The sequence below is a fragment of the Rhinolophus sinicus genome, chromosome 11, assembly GCF_057876585.1.
Source record: "Rhinolophus sinicus isolate RSI-liver-muscle chromosome 11, RSI-T2T, whole genome shotgun sequence".
NCBI classification, from domain to species: domain Eukaryota; kingdom Metazoa; phylum Chordata; class Mammalia; order Chiroptera; family Rhinolophidae; genus Rhinolophus; species Rhinolophus sinicus.
In genome coordinates, this window is record NC_142511.1 from 16,708,307 (window position 1) to 16,726,884 (window position 18,578).

Below are 18,578 nucleotides of genomic sequence, written 5' to 3' on the forward strand. Positions count from 1 at the left end.
CTGGTTGCTGGTCTGGTGACATAATTGTCAGTTAGACATTTTGTTTAAATGTTATCAAAGTCATATGCATTTAAGTGTGCTGTAGGACAGCTATACTGCCTAGTTTCCCCTCAAGGTATCATTTTTAGATATACAGACATATTTTTCACAGTTTCCACCAACAAGACAAAATGTTTCAACTGAAAGCAAAACCAAAACCAAAAGCCATTCTCAACTATGAGAATAAAATTGCATTTTAATTCCAGGTTTGGGTTATTCCTCTAATACCTATAACCTAAATCATCAAAGTTTAGAAGTTTAAAGTTTAAAAGTCTGAAAGTGCACAACTGTTTAGAGAGAGACCGTGTATTTGAAATGAGGTGATTTAGACAGAAGAAATTTACTTGCCGAAGGTCTCACAACGTCTCTGTGCAGAAGATCTTAGTTCTCAGGGTGAGAGCTATCTAGGGCCTGGAATTTGCATTTCCCAGCCCATCCTTTCAAGTGGGCATTTTGCTCCTTTTTCCTTATTTTATACTAGTTCAGAAAATGCTGGCAGCCCAGTTAGCATTTCTACGTTCCATAAAGGCCACCTACAGCCAACATCACACTCAACTGATTATTCAAATGCCATACTGGGGGGGGGGGGGGGGGGTACGTGAACTGCTTAAAAGTTGCCTGTATCACTTTCTCCAATTTGTCAGTGTTATCCCAAGGAGGCCAATGACAGAGGCTAGCACTTTCCAGACCGAAGTGTCTGCAGCCTTGGGGCTCTGCTCTTGTCCAGTGCCACAGGTGATGGGAGAGGCGTGATGCTGCTCCACCTTCCACATACTTGCTTTCTTGTCTCATCCCAGGCTCTAGCGTCTCCTCCTGACACCGCCGCATTAATTCAGTTGGTTTTCAGGTAATTTAATTTCCTGAAACCCTGGGCCTGCTGCATTATAGGTGGGGATTTGGACGTAAGTACAACACTACACTCAGCTAACTCAGGCTAGGCTTGACAAAATATCGAATTGTGCTTCTCTCCCACTACCAGCTCTAAATTTCTTGTTGTCGTGGTGACCTGGCAACCATGTTGAGCTTTTCTGCAATTAACTACACAACTTGAGTCAAAACTCTCTGATTTAACTTGATTCAGCATTCCAAAGCCAAGAATTACTTGTTCGAGGGAGTTTATAAATATCATCACTATACTATTTTCTTGTGAGACAAAATAAGAAACAGGTAACTACCAGGTGACTTCTGGTTGACTGATTATAATTACAATTCTGAGCTCTATACAGTCTTGCTTCCTCTCTCACCCTGCATTTCTAGTTCAAAAAAATCACAGCATGCTCCATTTCCTGTTGATCACATCACAACAACTCCATCCTGAATAGCCATCAGGTGTCACGGTGTTACCCAACCAAAGTCCTTCAAGTTGAATGGTAAGAAAAAGGCTAACTGAAAATTGTGAAAATGACAGACGGGTGTGCTCTCTCTCCCTCCCCCGCCCCTTCCCCTCTCCTTTTCCCTCCCTCTTTCCCTTTCTTTCTCCACTGCTCTGTTGCCATGTTAGGCAGTTACAGCTACATGCACTGTTATTAAAGGAACTTCAGGAATTTGATTTGCTTTACTATCTTTAATTTTTTAAAACCTTAGTAGCATTTTTAAAACATTTATTTGAAGGAAGTATTTGCAAATAATTGTTTAGAAAGAATAAGTCCTGGTTACTTCATGGAAATTCAAAATGACAAGATTTTACATGGTACAGAAACTGATCATTTGGTCGAGGTAGTTAGCCACAGTTCTAGTACCTAATGTTTCACTCAGCATTGCGTCTTCTTTGTTAAACAGCAGAGGTAAAAGATAGTCCCTTTCTTCTTTATAAAAATATGGTGGTGAGGGCAATTCACTGTCTAGTTGCCAAAAATCAATTTAGACCTGAAAATTAAGAAGCATTACACTGCCACTACTACTTCAGACTACAAGTATTTAGTCTTGTCTTCCTCTTCTAAAAAAAAAAAAAATTGTCCAAGATCATAAAGAAAAAGGTCTGGAGTAAATAAGAGGTTAAAATTAACTTCCTTTTAACAACTGAAAGTTTGAGGTAAACCCCCCAATTCTCCAATATCAGGAAGCATCATGAAATGTACACATGAAATGATCATGTTTTCATACAGAAGAGGTGAACGACCATATCAATTCTTTCACTAGTTCCACCAGCTAAAGCATTTCTTCTCTTGAGAGGGGCTAGTATGCTATTCATATTCACTAAGGAGCCAAATAACAGAGACTGAACACTTCACTATTACTCTGTCTCATTCCTACCCCTAGAGACAAATCACATTCTGGCCTGATGAGAAGTATGATTTCAGACGGGGTCTGCTTCAATATGGAGTGACCTTAATGCAGAGCTGAAGGTCACTGGCCCATCATCAGGGGGTTTGGGAGGGCTCCAGGATACTTCCTACCTAAGGATGGATCCCAAGGTTCCAGACCTTCAAACCTATATAAGGCAACCCTTTAATCTTCTTTCCATCAGAAGGGCCTTGTCTGAACAAGGTAAGATGTGATATGACTTGATGCTCTTTTTACTTATCCTAATAGGCTCTATACTCAGCGCACAAGCTTCTCAATATACAGGGATGGCCATCAGGCAATTCCCCTCAGTGTAAAATTTTCACTACTCCATCACAAACTTGAAAAGTTACTGGTTCTCTCAAAAAAGATACAGATTCAGTTTTTATGACAATAGTAACCAAAGGCAAAAGATTAAAAGTACTTGCTAATCACTCAAGAAAAACATTAAAACATTTACTATGTACCAGAGCGTTACTGTTGAAGTTTTGCTTAAGGGTAAATGAAACAAAAGAGTTACTGTTTGAAGCATAATGTTTCAATGTTAACCACAAATATTTCACTCTTTTAAAATTATTTCTAAAGCTGCCTCTTGTCTTCTTCTTTACTCCTTTGGAGGGGGGACAAAAAAAGACTACACCAGGGACATAGCCATGTTTCCTGGTTATATCATTATTATTTCAAAATCTGTATCTATATTTGTTTACTTTCTCTATCAACGTTGCAGTCCTAAAATTAGATGCCTCGTGCTGATGAAGTTACTTACCCGGGACCCCCAAATTTTCAGATCTAAATGATTCTTTCTTCTTCAAACAATTTTTTTTGGTGAGAATCTTGGCATTCAAACTTCACCCTACTCAAAAGTTGTCTTAGCTGTTTTCTTCTAATTATTTTCCATAAATGTCTCATTTCTACATGATGCACTTTATGTAAAAACTCTAAAATATGTACTTAGAAAGTCCTATACATGAAATAATTCTTTTAACCCTCGATAAGAAATCAGTATTTATCCTTGGAGGAAAAAATTCTTGCCTTGATAAGATTGACTTAAATTTTGACTAAGTTTTGTATAAGAAGGGTATTAGAGGATTTGACGTCTGTGATCTTTTTTAATACTCAACAAATCTATTTCACTGCTGGTAAATTAAGGCCTAGAAAGTCTTAAATAACTTGCACAAGGTCATACAACGTGTTTATGGCTGATATGGGACAAATATTGAGCTTTGGTAATTCTCAATTCCATCTCGATAGTCTAAATTTTAAAACTATGATGGCCTCCTGATATTTTAAGCCATTCATGGTCTTGGTCCTAGATCTAACTATCAAACGCATAACTATCACACAGAGCACCATATTTAAAAAGTAACCAACTGTGTGCAAAACATGTTTATGGAGAAGAGAGGGGGACACCACCCTCCAAAGATATATTCATGGACTATCTGATCAAGTCAGACTAGAAGAGCAAAAGCTGGTAGTAAATAAATGTCATGCTCTAAAACTGAATTTTGCAGACAGTTTTCAACATGATTTTTTCTGTTTCACTTTTCCCTGTCAGCTGGGAGCTGTTTCCAAGTATGAAATCGCCTGAGAGAGGAAGCAAAGCTGTCATTTGACATCTGGGAGCATGGAGATTGGGCTGCAGTAAAGAACATTTTGGACTTCTTCGATTTACACACATATCCACTTATAAATTCTCAGGTCTGAAAAGTATTCAATGAGAAATGTCAATGCAAATTTCAAGAATTTATAAACGCTTACAGTGGGGTGGAAAATAAAGGTGAAAGACACAGACTGATAGCATACCATACCAACTTCTTAAAGGCTAGAAAGGGAAACTTCAGTGGTGACATATGCATACTAACATATAATGTTACTTGTCTTAGATTGCATATTAAGCTTTCAAATACAGTCTTTTGTATTTATATGCTTACTATTATAGATTCTATTTTCTAGCTGCTTTTTTGTGAGTCAAAACTGCTAAAGAGTACTGATGAAAAAAATACTTCTTGACATTTTATTTTTCCTTGTGTCTTAAAATGCAACAACAGAAATTTATTCTATATTATGATACATTAATACTTGCAATGATAAAACACATCAACTCCTTTGAGTGCGTGTTCATGTGTGTACACAAGTAGAAATAAAATCAGAAGAACGACACGGAAGTCCTCTGGAGAACAATAACCAGTTTACTCCAGTTTTTATTCTATGATCGCACACAATGAAGAACAGGAGAACCTGTCTAAAAGTCTCTTCACACAGCATCTGAACGTCTCCTAATATGGAAACTGGACACGGTGATGTTTATATTGTCATGCTATACAATCTGCTCCTACTCTGGGGACTATGTCTTTGCTCTTTCTCTTCCTGAACTCCGGTCTGTTTCTCTGGTATGAAAGGAACCCATTTACCATGAATGATGTTTATTTAAAATAAAACCTTTCTAGAGAATCACCCTCGATAATCTGAGGATACAAAGTGAACCTAAAAGGAATGGCTTCTACTTTGAAAACAGGGCTGGGTTTGATCAGTGAATTCGTATTCTCAAGACCCTCTTGATGGGCCTGCAGCTGCAGCCATTTATTTGCTGGCTTTTTCACAGATGTAGACAGAGAACGCTCCATGGTTTTGTCTTTTTGTTATTGGATTTGTTTTCTTTAATATAAAAAAGTGGCAACTTTTTTTTTAAAGTTCTTCGTTTTGTTGCAGAAACTTGTGAATATTGAACACCCTTGTTGCAATGACTATGGCTTTTTATAATCTAAGATCACCAAGTTGGCAGAAACTGTACTTAAATAACAGAAGGTGATCATTTGCATATCAAAATTTATCTATCTTGCTTTTCCCCTCAATTAGACCAAAACATGTTGATTCACAGGTTTCTGTGTGTGTGGTTTTTTTTAAAAAAATCTTATTTATAGAGCAGAATAATGGACCCCCTGCTAGTTTGGCATTTGCTCAAGTTTCTGTCCATGTAAATCGAATCTGTTACTGGAAATTTTTCTCAAAATATAAAGGCACATCATCCACAAGATTAAAAGATACATTGCTAATATTATAAAGCACAGGGGCAGGTGGATAATGTTTTTAGGACAGATATGTGATAAGGGTTCCCAGGCGGGAGGAGGGGCGGGGGTGGGGGGTAGGGGCTGCATGCTGTTTAAACGTCAGTGAATCATTCTCATCATAGTCTTGTGACAACTTTCCTTTCTAACCAAACATCAGATGCTTAACATGCTTTAGAGTAACTTGGGCAATAATTCTAAGGTTAGAGTTGGGAAATGGGAGGGTTGGGGTTGGGGTGGGGGGAGAATTACTTCAACCTTTAGTGCTTCCAAAAGAGGACTAAGCATTCTATGTCCCCATGTATTCATTGGTTTGTGATGTTTAGGCATTGAAATATTAGTATATTATCATTACTCCCATCCCTTTGAGAGGAGGAGGAAAGCCTACTTGCTGTTTTTATCAGGAGCAATGCTATTCAATCTGGGGACAAACAGTAATCTACAAATTTTCGCTCCCATTTCCCTTGCATTATAAGAAAGGGGCAGGAGTACACAGACTTCACTGAGTTCTGTACTCAGTCGGTTTAAGATCCTCCAAATTAGAACAGTAGCATTACTTTTGAGTCAAGGCCATTACTGGTTTTATTTTATCCTGTTGATAAAACAAATTAATAGGCCCAAGGAATGAAGAGACTTTCCACATTGTTCAGTGTGTGCCATAATATTAGAACACTTTTGCAACTCACAAAGCTTGAAAGTACAATTCTTTTACGCAAATAATTAAAACAAAGCAAGCCCTTCTCCAGACTACAGCTTTTTTCAAATGTTAGTGAAGGACAACCTGGAAGATGAGAGCAAAAAATTAATTAATGGTAGACTGCCACCTGCTGGTAAACTAGAAGAATTGTAATTTCTGTGAAAAGGCTTAAAAATCAGAACTTGGAAACTGATCTGTATTAAATTCAGTATTTCAATACACAAAGCTGAAAGTATGTATCTATTGATTAATGTAGTAGGTTTTTTCCCACATATGTTAAAACTCTCAAGACGTCAACATGCTATAATGTTAAGTAAATATGACTGTACTTCAAACTGAAGAAAAATAATCTGCTAGAATGACAAAGTACAATCCTACAGATAGTTTTCAATAAGAAAGTAACAATATTAATAGGAAATAATGAGTCTGTTATAAACATTAAACAATGCCCAAGACAATTTCGTTTTAATATGGTTTACACTACACTTGACTTCAGGATTTAACAGAATTTCACTTAAAATACTCCCCAGATTTAATTTTGATTCTAAAACCTCCAAATTCATTATAATTAACTCGTATATTTATGTATATTGGTACATAAAATGTTATTTCTCATCAAATTAGAAAATGAGAGGATCTGTTGGGGAAAAAAAAGAACCAGATAATCATAATAAGGTGATTTTACTGTGAAATTTTTTTTGTTATCCTATTAACTAAATCCTACTAATAAGGTTTCAAAAAACAGCATAGTACATATTACCTATTTGCGAGAAACAAAAAAAATATAGGCATGCTCTACTGCCCCTAGGAAGATATAAAAACAAAACAGCCCTAACTTGGGAGAAAAAAGAGAGTAACAGTAACAAGAAAATCCAAACCATTGTTTTCAGGAAATAGTTTTAGGATGTTTGCTTTGCAGGTTGAAAAACTTTGCTATTCCCCAATACAGAAATAATTCCTAACAATGAAGGTTGTAACTAAAAATAAGATCACTCCTTCAATCCTAATTATAATCATTTGCCATTATGCAGGGAAACAATGTTTGCCTCAGTAATACACTGGTCAGTTAGTAAGCACTAAATACCGTATTAATCAACAGCTAAGTAGATCACGTCAATATAGTAAGCCTGAGCCCCCTTTGAAAGCCGATGGGGTGACAAGTGAAAAAACTTTGGCCAGCCAAAGAGGCTGAATGCTAGGCAAAAGGTGAACGAACTTTGGGTTCAAATATAGCCCTATCTGCACTGATGACAGAGAGAAACTAACTCAGTTCCAAACCATGTGCATCAGTGACCTGTAATTACCAACAAAGGATCTAGCACCCCCAGAAGTAAACTTCTAATTTTTATAAAATAAAGACAATATAGTAAGAGCAAGAGAAACCTGCTGTGTCAAATATTTGGCTAAGTAGACTATTTTAGAACAAGAAGAACAAGCTTCCTAAAATTTTTCAAATATAGAAAGAACACTTTTAAATCTGCTGTAAAATGCCAGGTTGGCTCATCACTGAGTCACAACATTGTATTATTGTCTTTTGTTTTGTTTTTTAATTCTGTGTTTTACCATATTTAGCCTTAGGAATATTGACTGTCCTTTTAGTCAACTGCCTCACACATCTTAATAAAAAGCACCCATTTAAAGAGGTTCAGGGTATTTTAAGGTCTTTCTAAACACTAAGAAGTTAAGACAGTTCTAAGACAGAATTCACTGCCCATTCTACAAGTACAAACCCATTTAACAACAAATAAATATATACATACACACATATACATGTACATATAAAACATTATGAAACTATATAATGGTTTTAGTCCCCCAATTTTCTTTTTTGAAAGGTTAAAGAGAGAACCAAATCCAACATATACGTGGACTGCTAGTGACAAACACAACTTGTACAAAGAAACGAGAGCTGCCGAACTACTTTTTCAAGTGAAACACGGTTAGGAGATGGCGCTAACCTGGAGCACAGTACATTCTCTCTATGGCATCGCTGTCACAGGAATCTTCAACCTCACTCCACCTGCTAAAATACGTTAGCTGAATGTGTCCTAAAAACAAAACGACAGGAGAAATCAAAACATTTTTCTCTTCCATTTTCTGCAGAAGTGAACTGTAATTACTCCTTTTGTAGCTAAAAACAGTATCATTAAGAATAATGGCATCATTAAGTACTAGAAGCTATTACTGGGGGTGAATTTGCTGCACTGATAATGAAGCTCTAGACAGGAAATGAAGATACTAATTACAAGATAAAACGCCTACTCAGTTAATTGGAAGCAACAGCGAATAAAAAGAAATGCATTTGCACAAGTTCCTGACCTCTATCATTCAATAAGATGTTGTTTGGGTTCAAATCGCGGCACACAATTCCCTCTCTGTGTAAAGCATCAAGAGCTACCACCATTTCAGCTGCCCATCTTTGAATGCAGCCCTCGGGGATGTGAAACCTGGAGTTTAGTGCTAATTTTTTATCAAGGTCCTCAAAAATCTGATGTATTTCCTGGTCGTCTCCTAGTGCTAACGCACTGGCTCCCTTAGTCACAGAGGTTCTCTGAAATAAAGTCGGTTCCTCTTCAACCAAATCATCAGCAGGCTCTGCAAAGAGCAAGACTTCTTCAGTTATTAAAGTGTCTGTGTTCGCATTACATTCATTAGCACCTGAGAGTGGGTCAGAAATAGGAAATAAGTTTTCTTCTGCATTGTTTGCAGTAATTGCTGACTCAACCACTCCAAGTCCTTGAAAGTTAGGATCTGAGCTGTGTAACAAAGACCTGTGTCCTGCACTACTACGGTCAACAGCTGCTGCAAATAACATCCCCACACCCCCCTGTACATAGTGTTTCTCTGTTACAATATGGGGTTGAAGCCTAGAGGGATCACTCAATTCCTCTGAGCCTTTTTCTTCTAGAGTTTGGCACTGATCAGTACTAAGCCTGAGGCATAAAACATCGGGGGCTTCCAGGAGTTTACTTTCTATTATGCCTACATTAGTCTGTGTAAACTTAGTAGGTCCCATTGCTGCACCATCTTTTGTTGGCTCCAATTCACCAGGTAGATTTACAAGAAGATCAGGCCTTCCTTCATCAGTACCACTGACATCATCAAAAGCAGCATCTTTAAAAGAAATGACTGGGACAGAGTCATCTGAGCCCCCGCTAATGGTGTCCTGAGCTATAACCTTGCTTTCACAGATATTAAAACCCCTGGAAGTGCTGTCTCCATCTGAAAGCGTAAAAAATGGTTTCAAAGGCTCTGACTTTAGACTATACATTTTTCCTCCAAAATCAAGTCCTAGGATTTCACTAGTGCTATCTCTACTATCTATCCTAAAGAATTCCAGGGGGCTGTTTTTAGATCTACTGAGGGAATCAGATGTTCTTGGAGAACTAACTGCTTCCAGGTCATTGTTTGCAGGGAAGAACTTCAGCTCATGAGCGAACAGCTGTGCGCTGGGGCTGTCACTGTCAGCAGCGAGGTGTGCTGGGATGCTCTCAATGGCTTTGGCAGTAACATCATTCCCTTCGGTCTTCAGGAAAGGCTCCTCATTCAATGACCCTGGTTCAATCTTTTCTTGACCATATTCATTGCATAATGTTAAATAACTAGTAGTACATTCTTCTTCTGAGCTTGAGCCAGAATCTGGCCATTTTGGAGAGGTATCCTGGCCATCATCGTCTTGGTTGCTATCATCTTGAGAGCTTAGAGTAAGACTAGTCTTCACAGGCTGAACTTTAAGCACCGTTCCGCCATCACTTCCTCTGGATTCAAAACTACTGCTGTCCTGAGGACTAGAACTTGGCTGTTGTAGGTGGACTTTAGTAAGTGAAGATTTTTTCATTTCCTCAATGTCAAAGCTTTCTTCAGGACTTCTGTTTAGAAATTTACTGATATATGACCAGAGTTTGCCACCTGTGAACAAGTATAACAAAACAAAAAAAAAATTAAGGTCCCCAAATTAATGGTTACTTACTAAAACCATTAGAAAAATAAGAACTATTCAAATAATCGATCAAAAGCCAGTCAGTGATACCCATTAATACATCAAGTCTGGTATAAGACAAGCATTTTAATAAAATGTCTTCTTGTTAATGCTGACTGGTGAGTATAGTTTCAAGCAAATCTCCGAATATCAATTATTTTTGAAATGACAACCTATTTCTTCCTTTGAAGGGAAATTAATTATAACAAATACTAATATGAAATCTCAAAGCTGAATTTCTGCTAAATATAATTTAGCTTTAGAAACACTTACGTTCTAATATGTTTATGTAATAAGTTTTTCAAGCATGGCCCATTGGTTAAGTGGAAACCCATAAATAAGCACTACTTAAAACTGTATACTTCACTGGGGAAAAAAAATCTGTAATATTATTCCCTTTTGAAAAAATGCTCAGTCCAGGATTAGAGGGGAGATTTGACAGCTGGTATATAATTATGTCATTATAAATGATATATTAATAATATTTTTCTCATTTTGTCCCCTCCCCATACATATCATGTGTGGTATGAGACCAAATAATGCCATTAAGGAATATTAATTGGGCAGCCATTTATGAGGCAAGCTATTGTAATTCTGATTCTGTATTCTGATATATACCAGAAACCTACAAAAACCAAAATCATAAAAATCAATTTCACTGAAATCATAGAAATCAAACAAACACAAAATAATCCAATGTTTTACCAGCAATATTTGTTCGGAAGTTACTTCACCTTATTATTCTTTTGGGTTTTTTTTTAAACCATTAAAAACTAAACCTCTTTTGGTAATTAGAATTTTTGAGTAAATAAATATGAAAAATAAATAACTATGTTAAGTATCAAAAATCTGCCAAAGCTCTACTGACTAGAAACATTTTTCCTTAGCTAACTTTCTGTCCTCACTAGATTATACTTAGTGTTTAACATTTTCCCATATTCAATCTAAAGTTTAAGGATTCATATATGGCCTTGAAACTCACGCACAAAAGGAGCTATGTGTTGATTTCATCTTTTTTAGTCTTTTGACAACAATAACCGCACTCCTGTAATCACAAATACATCTACTGTGGCACACTAACAATAATGCCTAAGCGTGAAGCTGGGCCTCTTGTATGCAATCCAAAAAAAATGACGCATGTTGTTTCCAATTCTCCTAGATAGTGACTACTACTGTGAGGACAGAACCAAGTCTTTTTCATCTTTGTGTATCTACTGCTTGTACAGTATGCAGGACATAACAGGCATTCAGTCAATGCTTGTGAGCTCAGATGATAACTCATCAGAATGACCTGTGCCATCACAACATAGACAGTCGCTACAGCTATAAAGCTCCTTCCAGCGGTCAGCAAGAAACAGTTTATCTAGTTCTAACAGTTTATCTAGAACTTAAAAGTTCTAAGAAAAGCTTCCTTCATTCCTGGGCCAACTCCACTTGGATGAGCTACTGAAATCTAAAATTCCATGTGCCTAAATTCTTTATTTTCACCCCACTTCGTCTTTCTGAATTCCGAGCACTCTGACACAAAAGCTTTGGACCAAACTTGGATTATTTTCTCTCCTTGTCCTTTCTACATCTGACAAGTTTCCAAGACCTATAAGATCTACCCATAAGGTTTTTCATAGTCTTTCTCTTCTTTTAATTCCTTTGACCACTCTTTTTGTTTTCTGGAGTAACAAACATTATAGCTACAACTAGATCTCTACTTTAAGTCCTTCCTGTCTCACTCTACCATCCTAACTGTTGCCCAATTAATCTTCCGTTTTAGCATTTTTCTATTCAAGAATCCAGATCCCTTCCACCCATTGAATGATGTACCAGCTACATCAGGGCACTTGAACCCCACAGTAATACAGTATCAACTCATGATCTGGTCCTCTCCTTCAACTCAAGGCATAATCTATCTGAATTGGATTTCTCCACATATAACCCATGCTGGGCTTTTGTTCAAACTATACCTACCACTGAGAAGTTTCTTTCCTATTAATTTCCCAAATATCTGCCTGTCTTTCAGAATTTGTTTTTACTTTTTTTTTTTTATTCCCTAGCTGGATACAATTCCTATCTTCTATGGACTCCTCTATATCATTTTGTCCCTCTTATGACATTTACAACATCTATTTCATATTGATTTTACTTTTATGCATTTATTATCTCCTTTGCCAGACTGTAGGGTCTTCCTAACTACAGGGAGAGGAGTCTGTCCAGCATGTAAAATCATAGGTATTAAATAAATATATATTAAATTGGGATATAAAAAGATGACACCTTTACAAGTTTTTTTAAAACCTTTCAAGGATAAGGGTCTACAAATGATAATAATGTCACTAGTTTGGTCTGACTTTCTTCCTATTTTAATACAAATATACGGTTTTTTTGTAAAAATTTTTAAATACAGAAAAAAAGAAAAAAGATTCAGACTATATCACATAATGTTACCCATAACGACTATTAATTAGTACATTTATTTATCTTTTTATGCATGACTAACATATCATAAACATTTTCTGATTTTCATGAGACTATGAACTTGAATTGCTATACAGCACATCTATGTCATAAGATATTATGATATACTTAAATATTCCTCTATTGATGAACACTTAAGATACTCCAGTCTTTTACTATTAGAATTAAAATAATACATACTTTTGCATACAAATATTTGACATCTCTGATTATTTCATCAGGACAGAATCCCAGAAATAAAAGTACTAAAGCAAGAAGCATGAATATTTTTAGCACTTCTGATATGTGTTGTTAAACAACTTTGTATTTGAAAGGTTGTCCCAGAATCCACCACTATAAGCAATGTGTTGGTACCATCTTTATAGCACTTTGATTCATAAATATGGCATCATATTTAATGTCCTTTTTTTCAGTATTAGATAAAAATTTCTAAATGTATACACCTGAAATTAATATAAACTAGTATAGAATATAAAGTATAATTGAAAAATTTTTAAAGGGGAGGAATGTGAAAAAAAATTCTAAATGTGTTTGCTGGCACTTTCTTTATGGAATTTGTTCTTAGACTAAACAAGTACTCACACTGAATTATTAAAACTTTGTATGTTCAAGTGAAAAAGAAACTGTTTTAGCTCTTCTCCATTCTTTGCTGGGTGCCCAGTTAAATTTAATGCTCAATATAGAGCTATAGAAACAAAAATTTTGGTCCTATCACATACTTTTTTTTTAAATTAAAAAACCCTGAAAATCACGTAACTTCCAAGAACAGATTATTCCTATTGAAGTTTCTCACCTACAAAAGCTGAGCAGGTTTCACTTTCTACAGAGTAAAGATCAGGCCCAATAGACAAGCTTACACAAATGTCAACTTTGTTATTGTAACATTAAAAACATTAACCTAAAAACAAACAAACAAAAAAACAAAGTCCCTGTTATTGCTAAACCACAAAATATAAATAGAAAACCCCTAACATATTCATGATTTTAACACTTTAGGAATATAAATGACACCTTTCTAAGTCCCACTGAAGCATAGAAAGCTATGAAAAAGCCATGAAGCTATGAAAATAGCCAATTCATAATTAATAAAAATTCTCTCTCTCTCATCAAATTTTAATCTATTGGTTTTCTACAAGATTGCAAAGAAAATCTGTTAAATTTGTTTAGCCAGAATTAGGACTTTAAATTAATATGCATGATAAAATATTGCTGGACCAATGATCAAAATCATCTTTTGACCCAGAAATTCTACTTCAATAAATTTGTCCTAGAAATGGTTCTCAAAAAAACAAAACAAAAATACACAAAGATACATAGGTAAAAGCACTAGAAACAAATTAAACACCAATTAACAAGGGAGTAGTCAAATAAATTATGGTAAATCTGCACAACCAAATACTCTGTACCTATTATTAGGTTGGTGCAAAAGTAATTGTAGTTTTTACAATTATTTTTAACCTTTTAACCCACAATTACTTTTGCACCAACCTAATAAAAAAATAATAGCAATATGTGGAAACACTTACACAGTGTTTACCATGTACCAACTATTTAATCCTCACATCAATCCTATGAAGTAGGCAATTACTACCATCCCTATTTTACAGATAAGGAAATGGAGGCACAAAAAGGTGAAGTAACTTGATCAAGGTCAGACAACTAGTAAATGCTGCGCCGGCCTTGGAGCTAATGTGCTGGCTCCAGGATCCACACTATAAACACTGCCTCTCTTAGTTAGAGCAGACCTATATATACTCAAAAGGAAAGCTGTCCAAGGTACATTGTTAAGATGAGGCGGGAAAGCAACCTATAGAACGATATGTAAGACCCATTTATGTGGTTTTTTAAAGCAGATAGGTAGGGAGTATATGTTTATATACAGAAGAAATGTTCCCCCTATTTCTAGAGAATGAAATTGGGTATTAAAGTGAATAGGGAGGGGAGATTTTAATTTTAATTTGTATACTTCTACATAGTTCAAATTTATTTTGTTATATATTAGTTTTAAAAATTTTTTAAGCTAGTTAGTAAAGAGAATAATTTCACCCCTTGGGTCCACAAATAACTTAGGGAGAAATTCTTTCCAATCGCCCATTTATTTGGTGTGTCCACACTTGGAGGCTTTTCCAATCATTTTCTTCTAACCTAATCATTCATCTTCTCTCTTAGTATTCAACAATTATACATTGAGCACCTTCTGTGTACTAAGCGTTCTGCTAAATGCTGGGATATGTATGATGAATATGACAAAAATCCCTAACCTTAGGAACTTAAAAGGTTTTAATAACACTCATGACTTTGACTGAATACAATTATTTTCCCAAGTTTTCTTCCTCAGAGTTAAAATAAGACATTCATTAATAGAAACAATGGACATTTTAAACTCCTCTCCTCAAATCTTGTCTGGTATATCCAACTGCCTACCTACTCAACACAACCTTTCTTTCAGTTATTTGAGCCAAAACCTTGGAGTCATGCGAGAATCATGCCAGTTCTACCTTCAAAATACATTCAGAACCTAATAACCATTTCTCACCACCTCCAGCACCAGCACTTTGTCCCAGCCCCCCTATTTTCACCTGGATTGCTGCAACAACTTCCAAACTGGTCTCCTGCTTTTGCCTGTGCCCCTCTATATTCTATTTTCCACAAAGCAACCAGAGTGCTCCTTAGAGGTCCCTCCTTTGCTCAATGTCCCCTAATGACTTCCTATCTATTCAGACTAAAAATCAAGTTCTTAAAATAGCCTATAAGACCACACGAGATCTGCCCACCTGCCTACCCATCTTTCTAAGCTCAGTTCCTGCCACTCTTCCCAGTCTGTTCCAGCCACACTGACCTTGCTGTTTCTTGTACACCAAGTACACTCTTGCCTCCAGACCTATGTACTACGTTTCTCTTGCCAAGACATTCTTCCCTCCTGTATCCACATTGCTCCCTCTCTCACTTCCTTCAGGTCACTAGCCAATGTCTCTTCTTAATAAGGAGCCCACTCCATATAAAATAGCAACCCCTACCTCACCCTTCTGGCATACCCTTCTCCCTTCCTTTATTTAATTTCTCTCCAGCTGATATATATTTACTTACGTATTTGCTTATTGCTTGTTCTGCCTCAATTATGTAAGCTCCACGTGGGCAGAGTCTTGGTTTATTTTGTTCATGGCCATATTAGAACTAAGCCTGTATCCCAGTAAGCATTCAATTCATTTCTGACTGAATGAATTAAAAATAGAAAGGGTGCAGCCCAATGGCTCAGTTGGTTAGAGCGCGAGCTCTTAACAAGGTTGTCGGTTCAATTCCCCATGGGATGGTGAGCTGCGCCCCTGCAACTAAGATTGAAAATGGTGACTGGACTTGGAGCTGAGCTGCACCCTCCACAACTAGACTGAGGGACAACGACTTGGCTTGGAGCTGATGGGTCCTGGAAAAACACACTGTTCCCCAATACTCCCCAATTAAAAAAAATTTTAAAAAAAGGACAGAAAATGAGTCCAAGAGACTCATGTGAATCGTGAATAGTTTTGTAAGCAGAGGGACGCTAAAACCACAAATCATAAATATTCAAGCATTCATATTATGGAAAAAAAAACAATTGTTCAACATTTACCATTTTAGTAATAGTTTATCCCGCATATGAAAGTGATCTTTTTATGATATATGCACAACTTCCTAATTCACAGAGGTAACAAAGAAAGTACCACTAACATGTGAAAGACAACACACTGCCCAGCTCACTTGATTGCTCAAACCAAATCCGAGCAGTTACCCTGGAGTCTTTTCTCCCAAACATCAATTTCATCACAGGTACCATGGACTCTACCCTCAAAGCCTCTCTGCTAGTACCCCAGAAGGCCATGCCATCATCATCCCTTGCCTAGACTACTTTATTAGCCTGCTCACTGTTTCTATTCTTGTCTTTCTACAATAGCCAGTGATCTTTTTGTAATGTAAATCAGACCTTGTCCCTGCTTCAAATGTCCAATGGTTTCCCAATACACTTGAATAAAAGCCAAAGTCCTTACCCTGCCATAGAAGGCTCCTGCCTACTTCTCGTTCTCCAAAGCCTCATACTATGTCTTTGTCTTTAAGACAGATTAAAAGATTTTCTATGCTACCAAGTAAATGCAGTTGAAATAGTCTTAGAGAGTATAAGAAAAGGTGAGAAGAGGGCAGAAGAAAACCTGAAGTATGACTGGAGAAGGAAGAGAAGAACAGGAAGAGAAAATTGCAAACAGCAGAGGTAAACTAGGATTGAAAATTTGCCACAGATAATCTCCAACATGAATAATCCACCCTGGGTAATAGAATATGGACTATAATTACATTCATCCTACTGACCTTGTTCTAAATTATTATGGATTATTACTATGCAAGTTATTTTTGTTCCACACCAGAGGTGGCTGTATTCTGCTATCAGATGACATGACCTCTAATTCAATAATGTCTGTAATGCACTGGTATCCTCAGATAAAAGCTGTCTATAATGTCTGAATAAAGGTGAATTAGTTATCCAATTCACACACGCAATTAACTCTCTTAATACCTGAGAGACCATGGAGCCCCTTCTGAATTTCCTATTAAATACCACATATGGAGGTCTTCCCTCCATCTGTAGTTATCTTGTACTGTACTTCATAATAAACAGTATTAATAGTTTATTGCCCCCGTCAAAAATCTTGCATTAGTTATCAGAAGAGACCTCAGTCCGCAAAGCAATAACTCATTTGCTTGGGAAAATGAATTAAAATCAAATGTTATACCTATTAGTAAAGCACAATAGTTCTTTATTCTCAGGAAAATAACACCTTCATGAAATTTGAAAAATAATTTAATTTTTTTCACTATTTTGAGAATACCTCTTAAAAGCCAAAAGTTAATATTTATTATGTGAATTTATACTTATATGCTGTATTCAGTCATTCTAAATAAAAGACTATTATTTAAATTCAGGCATTAAAGGGCAAAACAAATCAAAACACAGTATTTTTTTTTTTTTTTGCCACCTGTTCCCTCTACTAAGAGCTGAAATTTCATAAATAGTTTGAAGGCAGAGTACCATGCCTGTGCTTTATACCCATATGTGATGCCAACGGCTGTATTAGTAAAAACCCAGATTAGAATAATGAGGTCATGTCAAATGTCAAGCAAATACCCGTGCATTCTAAAAAAGGAGGGAATTAATTAATTCTTCAGGGGATGCTTTTTATTTTAGTCATCTAACAGTAACGTATCCTTTCAGCAGAAAACAAGAGAACAAAATAAAATCTCTAAAATAAAACTTGGCTCTCGTAGCACCCACTCACCTGAAAGTTCTCATCATATCAGATCACTTCTAGGAGATAGTAAGTAGTTAAGTATATCTAAGAATGTCGTATTTCCGATGAAACCTGCTGCCTACCTGGGTTGTGATGTTTCCCTCCCAACTCAAAGTGGGGAAGGAAAGCAAAGGAATAAGGAAACAGTTCCTTACATGTGCTTCATTATGTTTTATCTGCTCATGTAATGACAGAAGTAAGAAGGACATTCTAGAAACTACAAAGCTAGGTATGTGATGTTCTTCGTTCCATAAACAACTGAGAGCACAAACCAACCTTCCACGTGCTGCAGCACAAGAAACACCGACTCCTCAGAAACGATGTACTTGTGCAGACACACCATGTTGGGTACACGGCGGGGGATGATGGTCTTTCTGTTCCCGCTGTATTCACTGCTTTTCCTGAGACCCTGACAGAGAACAAAAAGGTCAGTTGTACCCTCAGCTGCCTTTGGAGCCTGCTGTGCTCTGTGTTTATCAACCAAACTAATCTATCCAAGTTACTCTGGGCTTCAGAGAATCCACTCATCTGCTGCTCTATGCCCCTCAGTCCCTGGAGGCTCTGCTGATGGCATCTGGCGTGAATCCAGAGAACGGAAGATGCCACAAAGCTGCCATTAAAATCAATTACGTGGGTCAGTGTTTTTATTAGAGATGCTCTCAAACGAAGTCATCAGATGACACACAGTTATTTCTCTATGACCTTTTAAGTTTTATTTTACTTGTGTATGT

At 36.6% G+C, this 18,578-nt stretch overlaps 1 protein-coding gene across 2 annotated transcripts in view; it reads right to left on the reverse strand.

Moving 5' to 3' along the window:
• Positions 1–18,578, reverse strand: part of RPS6KC1 (ribosomal protein S6 kinase C1) — a 140,360-nt gene that overhangs the window by 19,723 nt on the left and 102,059 nt on the right. For both annotated transcript variants that reach the window (XM_074322170.2, XM_074322171.2), the window contains 3 exons: positions 18,124–18,256; positions 8,404–9,993; positions 8,043–8,132 (listed from right to left, as the gene is read on the reverse strand). In XM_074322170.2, coding sequence (XP_074178271.2) covers positions 8,043–8,132; positions 8,404–9,993; positions 18,124–18,256 — 1,813 coding nt within the window. The remainder of the gene's footprint in view (positions 1–8,042; positions 8,133–8,403; positions 9,994–18,123; positions 18,257–18,578) is intronic.